This window comes from Danio rerio, chromosome 20, assembly GCF_049306965.1.
Source record: "Danio rerio strain Tuebingen ecotype United States chromosome 20, GRCz12tu, whole genome shotgun sequence".
Taxonomy (NCBI): domain Eukaryota; kingdom Metazoa; phylum Chordata; class Actinopteri; order Cypriniformes; family Danionidae; genus Danio; species Danio rerio.
Window position 1 is genome coordinate 3,249,375 of NC_133195.1, and position 8,126 is coordinate 3,257,500.

At 37.6% G+C, this 8,126-nt stretch overlaps 1 protein-coding gene across 14 annotated transcripts in view; it reads right to left on the reverse strand.

The window, feature by feature from the left end:
* Positions 1-8,126, reverse strand: part of si:ch73-212j7.3 — a 73,367-nt gene that overhangs the window by 13,946 nt on the left and 51,295 nt on the right. For 3 of the 14 annotated variants that reach the window (XM_073934032.1, XM_017352680.4, XM_073934035.1), the window contains 6 exons: positions 7,628-7,714; positions 7,504-7,537; positions 7,307-7,402; positions 7,197-7,229; positions 6,583-6,593; positions 4,620-4,976 (listed from right to left, as the gene is read on the reverse strand). In XM_073934032.1, coding sequence (XP_073790133.1) covers positions 4,620-4,976; positions 6,583-6,593; positions 7,197-7,229; positions 7,307-7,402; positions 7,504-7,537; positions 7,628-7,714 — 618 coding nt within the window. Of the gene's footprint in view, positions 1-4,619; positions 4,977-6,582; positions 6,594-7,196; positions 7,230-7,302; positions 7,403-7,503; positions 7,538-7,627; positions 7,715-8,126 lie in introns of all 14 variants that reach the window. The other 11 variants (XR_012396298.1, XR_012396302.1, XM_073934037.1 and 8 more) reach the window with 7 other exon arrangements.

The following is an 8,126-nucleotide window of genomic DNA, read 5'->3' on the forward strand; positions in this document are numbered from 1 at the left end:
ATCCAACGTCGAACCAACATCTTTAACCAACGTCATATTGACGTCAAATACCGGCGTTAATTCGTCAGGTATGGCAACCAACATCCAACGCCTGATGAACATCATATTGGTAACATCAACACAACATCAAGCTGTTACATCATTACATGTTGATATTTTGTTGTTTTTAGGTTGTGCTGGATTGTAACCAAAATCTAACATCTGTCCGATGTTAGACATTGAAGTCGGCCTGACGTTGGGTTCTGGTTCCAATTTTCATTTCCAAACAAACATTTGGGCACAACGTCAATCTGATGTCATGGATTCAGACATGACTTTAATGCGTTTGCACCGTGCGCTTTGGACTTTACGCCTAGATCATTAAAATAGAGCCCTTAAAGCTTTAGTCTTAATTGCAACAATAAATGACAGTGGGCTGTAAAATGTACAGTAATGCTATTTTGTTCTCTAAAGATTAAATGTTTTGAACACTTTCAATATAAGGGGGAATTTCATCAAAGATCTGGACAAAAAGCTTTGACTTTTTCACCAGCCCATTTTGATGTCCAATAACTATGTGAAATGACGTTAATATTTAGTTGATTTTAGGTTGTGTTGGAAAGTGACCAAAATCCAACGTCGAAGCAACATCTTTAACCAACGTCATATTGACGTCAAATACCGGCGTTAATTCGTCAGGTATGGCAACCAACATCCAACGCCTGATGAACATCATATTGGTAACATCAACACAACATCAAGCTGTTACATCATTACATGTTGATATTTTGTTGTTTTTAGGTTGCGCTGGATTGTAACCAAAATCTAACATCTGTCCGATGTTAGACATTGAAGTCGGCCTGACAATGGGTTCTGGTTCCAATTTTCATTTCCAAACAAACATTTGGGCCCAACGTCAATCTGATGTCATGGATTCAGACATGCCTTTAATGCGTTTGCACCGTGCGCTTTGGACTTTACGCCTAGATCATTAAAATAGAGCCCTTAAAGCTTTAGTCTTAATTGCAACAATAAATGACAGTAAGGTGTAAAATGTACAGTAATGCTATTTTGCTCTCTAAAGATTAAATGTTTTGAACACTTTCAATATAAGGGGGAATTTCATCAAAGATCTGGACAAAAAGCTTTGACTTTTTCACCAGCCCATTTTGATGTCCAATAACTATGTGAAATGACGTTAATATTTAGTTGATTTTAGGTTGAGTTGGAATGTGTGCGAACCAACATCTTTAACCAACGTCATATTGACGTCAAATACCGGCGTTAATTCGTCAGGTATGGCAACCAACATCCAACGCCTGATGAACATCATATTGGTAACATCAACACAACATCAAGCTGTTACATCATTACATGTTGATATTTTGTTGTTTTTAGGTTGCGCTGGATTGTAACCAAAATCTAACATCTGTCCGATGTTAGACATTGAAGTCTGGCGTTGGGTTCTGACATCAACCCAATATTCATTCCCAAACAAAATGCAACATCCCACGACATTTGGGCACAACGTCAATCTGACATCATGTTGACATCCTGTGCCTGCTGGGGAGCAACTGAGCTGAGAAGAGGTGGAGGAAATGTACTAAAGAATCTCCATTCAATTATTCAGGTAAAGTAGCAGAGTATTTAGATAAAAAATTGTTTCTTGTTGAGTTTTTATACTTGATACATACATAAAAGATAAGTAGTCCTGAAAATATTATTCTTTGTTAAATTTTAAACAATCAGCCTGGCTTTACTCTGTGTCCCAACTACACGCAATGCAACAAGATTCAAGTGACAAGCGATGTGGCTGTCTGCACCAAATGTGACGCGACACAACAAACATCTAAATACTAGCCATTCATTTAATTATCTGCAACAGCTTTAGGTAGTATAGCAATAAATGTCATGAATAATGGTGTTCAAACTCACATTGGTAGCATTTAACACTGAATAAAGCACATTATCTCTACCTGAGGTGATGATTGTCGTTGTAGTTTATGATGCTGTTATGCAGTGCCATTACAGAAATAGCATAGATATATACATTAGATGTCGCCTACCCTGTTGTTATCTATTGGAAGGAATGCGTCAATAGAGCTGCCATTTTGGTACAGGGTAGCGCTCCTTTGAAATGAATGCAGGACCAAGGTACAGTGGAGGACTGTGGCTATCCAAAGCCAGAGATATACATACATACATACATATATCTATACATACATATATCTATGATTGGGAGTTTTCCTGGATGTTAGTTAGGGCTGTGCAATTAATCGAAAATCCGATTTCGATTATGGCTTCTAACGATTATGAAAAACCATTAATCGAGATAAACGATTATTGCATCATATACCAAAAGCGCGAAAGACCGCGTGCTTATGTGTGTGTGCAACACGTGCACACGCATAAGCACGTGGTCGGCATTCGGTCTCATTCGCACACTGAGACGAGCAGAGGAGCGCAGACATCTAAAGTAATCTTAACATGAGCGCTTTAATGGTCAAACAGGTGTCAAAACGCGGTGATTAGTGATTATTCATATTAACCCTCATTTGCGTAATAAACAAACGAGTTGAGAATCAAAAGACACGGGAAAGAGAAACCATTAAAGAGACAGCGCGAAATGCTGCCGCTTGTTTTATCATTAATCAAACGACGAGAACATTCCCTACTGCTCTTGACTGAAGGATTTTTGTAGCTTAAGTGTTTTTCTTAGGGTGAACATGCTTAAAGCACAGTTTGTTTTATATTTTTATTCTATTGTATTTTTTTCTCTTTCCTTTGCAGGGTGGAAAATAACTGTATATATACAGTTGAAGTCAGAATTATTAGCCCTCCAGAATATTAGCAACAATTTTCCTCCAATTTCTGTTTAATGGAAAGAAGATTTTTAAAACTTATTTCTGAACATAATAGTTTTGATATTTCATGTCTAATTACTGATTTGTTTTATCTTTGCTATGATGACAGTACATAACATTTTACTAGATGTTTTTCAAAATACAAGCATTCAGATTAAAGTGCAATTCAAAGGCTTAATTAGAGTAATTAGACAAGTCATTGTATAACAGTAGTTTCTTCTGCAGACAATCAAAAAATATATTGCTTAAGGGGGCTCATAATATTGACCTTAAAATGGATTTCAAAATATTTAAAACTGCTTTTATTCTAGCTAAAATAAAACAAATAAAACTTTCTCCAGAAGAAAAATAAATATTAGAGGAAATACTGTTAAAATTCCTTGCTCTGTTTAACATAATTTGGAAAATAGTTATTTAAAAAAAGAAAATTCTCAGGAGCGCTAATAATTTTGACTTCAACTGATAATCGTTTTGAATAATCAGGATTACAATTATGACCAAAATAATCGTGATTATGATTTTTTCCAAAATTGAGCAGCCCTAATGTTAGTATGTAATTTTTTTTAATTATGAAAATTATCATTTTACATCACTTCTACATTGATGGATCAGTGATCGCACTGACAAAAAACTTGTGTCTGTGTGTACAGAAATGTACTATCCACCCTCCCTGTTAAATTTGATCTAATCATGTCCTGAAACACAGCTCCTCTCCTGCTTTCACTTCGCATACTGACGGAGGGATTCGTTTGTGAATGAATCTCCGTTATGAACGACTCGTTCACTAGCCGACAATAATACAAGTTTCTGGCACCGCAGCGTCTCGTTGTCATATTTCTTTTGCATTGTTTGCTGATTTTATTCAACAAAACTAGCATAAGCCGAGTATTTAGTGTATTATCATCAATAACGCTACCTGTTTAGCACAAAAGTTCAAAACATACAAAAACGTAAAAAACTAAACCTTACCTATGAAATGTTCTGCCTTTGTGCTTTGTTTTCTTTGTTTGCTCGTTACTACACCCGTAGACAGCGCTAAAGTCCCGCATCTTCACGTAATAACACTGTCTTGACTAGTGCGGTTGAATGACATTTGTCCTGTGAGCACTGTACAAATGTGGCGGCGCTATTGACGCATGCTCAGGGTCCCTATGCGATATCTAGTGTACATATCTATGCAGAAATAGAAACTTTTTCTAAGATAGGAGTTTTAAATGTCGTCATCACAGATGATTAGTACAAAAACTACACACAACCACATTGTGGGTTGGGACATTGTGTTAGGTGGGACAATGTTTTAGGGGGTATTGGTATTTGCCCAAAAAAAGAAAAACAGTAACACGTTATTTTGCTGGTCCATTTGAGTATCAGTAGACTGTCTGCTTAATATCTGTTGATACTGCTCCTTCAAGAGACATTTAACTGACTATAAGAAACATTAATAGTAAGTACATAAGTACATGTCAACTTAAAATAACCCCCCAACCCTAATCCTAACAGTCTACTTATAATCGAATGACAATTAATTGGCATGTAGATGCAATGTAACTTAAATTCAACAAATGGACCATGAAAATAAAGTACTGTATATGCATTTCCTGATTAAATGAAACAAGGCAACTCCTGAATGATCTCAGTGTTTGCTTCTGGCTAATATGAGATGTTAGTGGGTTGAGGCATTCAATGAGAGCGCATGCAAAGTGGCAGGGAGGTTTGGCGGGATTGCAGACCAGGCTAGGTTATGACAGAATCCCTCTTGGTGGCAGACAAGCTCACCATTGCGAAGTCCATGGAAAGCAAAGCTCTGGCTCTATAGTGCCAGCAGGAAATGGCAGCCAACATGGAACTGGCAAAGTCAGCTACCTGGTTGTCCTCCATTAGAATATTGTCGGAGTCACTTTCCCCCGCTTCTGCTTCATCTTCATCCTCACGTATCAATCTGCCCTTCACAGACGGCATTATATGAACTGGCTCCTCATTATCACCGGGTATAAAGGCTTTGAGAGAGTATTCTTCTTGTGCATCAGTCTCTTCAGCTGAAGACTCACATAAGCCAAGATCAGCAGAGCTTACACTATCAGTGGCCTGTAGTGGCCATTTGTCAGCCTCCATCGGAGCCTCAATGTCAGAATGCTGGGGTCACAATAAAGTCACAATGAGGTACATTGCATTTATTTTCTCATGAAGTACAAGGACATGATCCAAACATCGTCCTCACTCTAAAATACTCTGAAGACACTGTACATTTGTAATAGTTTTACTTTTATTATCATTTCTTATTTATTATTTGTGATTTTTACAAGTGTCTAAAGGACGATTCACACAGAATGCTTTTTTACTTTACAATTGCCTACTTTTCTATTGTTTTTCAATGTAAACATGCCCTTGCCGGATGTGTGTGACCATTAAGGCTGAAATAAACTTCTGAATCACATGATAGCCTTAACCCAAGACACATGCTTTGCACGTAGCTGTGATCTGTCTGTGTTGCTCTTCTGAAGCGCTAGCTGGCCGCGGGTTATCAATGTTCCTCTTTGTTGAGTTTCCTCAGAAGTGTTTTGAGTTTACACCGTAAATGCATGAAATGCTAACTTACTAGCTCAAACGAATGAGGTGGGAACCGGTGAATGTGCAACAGTGTGTATCAAAGTAAACACAAAGCAAAAGTATCAATCTGGAGCTCCCCTGCAGAACTCGACACTTGTTAAACACTCGTGCCCACTGGCCTTGCTCCGCCCTTAAGGCTCTCGATCAGCGTGAATGAGCCCTAATGCCGAGTTCAGACTGCATGATTTTCAAAGTCGTCGTGTCACAGATGTTTTCACACTGCATGACTATCTGGGCTAGCGTTTCGTCTCTGCTTTGTTTACACTGCAAGATGGATCGGCGACAGGGGCTTTCACATTGCATGACTTTACTATAGGAAGAATCGCCGACAACTTCCTCCAAACTACGTCTCACAGCCAAAAACACGTCGTATATCTTTTATTATTAACTACATAATGAGAAAGAAGCCTTTAATGGGGTGGAAAATGTCCATGTTTGCTCACCTGGGTTTAAAGGGATTTAGCCATTTCTCCTCAACGTTGCTAATAAACTAATTTCTTTCTGAAACGTCAAACAGACACGGTTGCTATTGAGTCCTGTCAAACCTCCACTAGTTTTTCCTCCATTTTGTGGGTCCAAATAAACCGAAAAAGAGCGCTTTAACTTCTCCCCCAGCCTCCCGCTGGCCTGCAGCAGGTATACACACACGCACACGCAAGTGAATGCCGCTCTCTCATTGGCTGTAGGCGATGGCTGATGTTATTTTCAGTCAAAACTCAATTCACACGGCATGATTTGAATCGCCGACAGCTCCAGATATTTAGCACGCCAAATATCTCGCAGGCATCGGCGACTCATCGGCGATTCTCTCAGATGGCGTATTTGATAGTTCATACTGTGTGATTGTCACTCACGTGCACGAGCAGCGATTTGCCTGTGATTTCAGGCATTTGTCGGCGATTTCTCAAAACCTGTCGGCGAGTCAAAATCGTGGCTAAAATCACGCAGTCTGAACTAGGCATTACACTCCAGCAATCTTATGGGCTTTTAACATCACAAACTACAAGTTTCCTATCATCTTATATCTACAAATGAGTATCTATAATTAGAAATGTTTCTATTACTTTATATTAATATTAACTATAACTACTGGCTTTTGAATGTTCTTTTGGGTAATTTATTTGCTTCTTACCTTCTGCATTGCTGAAGAATTTCCCAGACATCAGATCAGGCAAGTAAAAAAATAAAATAAAATAATAATAATAATTAGTTGGAGGGCAGAGTAATGTATAATGTATAAATATCAAGGTTTTGTAACAATACCAAAAATGTGAGCTTGATTTTTTGACATTAGCCATTCTTTACAGAATTTCTTATTTCTGCTATAAGCAAAGTATTCTTAAGCCATGCCATAATCAATGAAGTCACACTTTCTTTGTAATTGTCATAATTAAATACTCTGCTTGAATTAATTCAATTCAATTCAATTCAGCTTTATTTGTATAGCGCTTTTACAATGTAGATTGTGTCAAAGCAGCTTCACATAAATGGTCATAGTAACTGGAACAGGGTAGTTCAGTTTTTAGTGTTTAAGTTCAGTTCAGTTTAGCTCAGTTCAGTGTGATTTAAAATCATTACTGAGAGTCCAAACACTGAAGAGCAAATTCATCGATGCATAGCTCTACCAATCCTGAACCATGCGAGCCAGTGGCGACAGCGGAGACGGAAAAAAAAACTTCACCTGAATTACTGTGTCATCAAACATTGAAATGATTTACTTTGAATTAGGAATTAATAGAAATGTACCTTTAGTGCTCTTTAAAGCTTCTTTAGATGCTTCTGTTGGAAGTTAGAAGTGATCATTAAAAATTGTGAAATTTGTACAATATTTATATTTTCTGACAAAAGGCACCCACCTGGCTGCTTCAGGCCTTGTCTAAAGTTGGAAAATTCCTCTGACTGGCATGACACAGACTTTTTGAGTCTTTCAGGGCTGTACCTATACTTTTTGTCTTAAACAAACAAAAAAAAATGTCTGTGAAAAAACCCACTGACATTTTTTAATGGTACAAAAGAGTTTTACGTTATTTTATGAATGGTTATGAATATTTACATATTGAATCCATCTCTAAAATGGCTTCCTTTGCCTAAAAGAGAAAAAAATCCAAAATATTCAGAGAATTTGCAGATGTTTTAAAATAAAAAACTTGATAACAGATCAATAAATCAACACATACCTTTTGTGGTATCACAGCCTGATGGTTTTCTATAATGAGACGTTTAATATGATGAGCCCATAATTTCTTCTCCTCCAACGTTCTAGCCTAATAAAAACAAGATATTGCCATTTTATCTGTTAGAATTCCAATGTACCACCCATGGGTTAATTAATATAATCAACAACAACAACAACACTAATAATACGTAATAATCTGTCATTATGTACTCCATATCATGCAATTCCACTTTTTTATGCCACAATCAGTGTTGATAATAATAATAATTGCTTACATTTATATGGCGGATTTTTGGACACTCAAAGTGCTTTAGGTACTCATTTTGCATTTTAGGGGGAATCTCCTCATCCACCACCAAGGTGCAGCATCAACCTGAATGACGCTACAGCAGTCACATTGCGCCAGACCTCACACCACATATCAGCTAATTGGTGGAGATGAGACAGAGAGGATATGGGGATGGTTAGGAGGATGGACAGAGGCCAGTGGGCAAATTTGG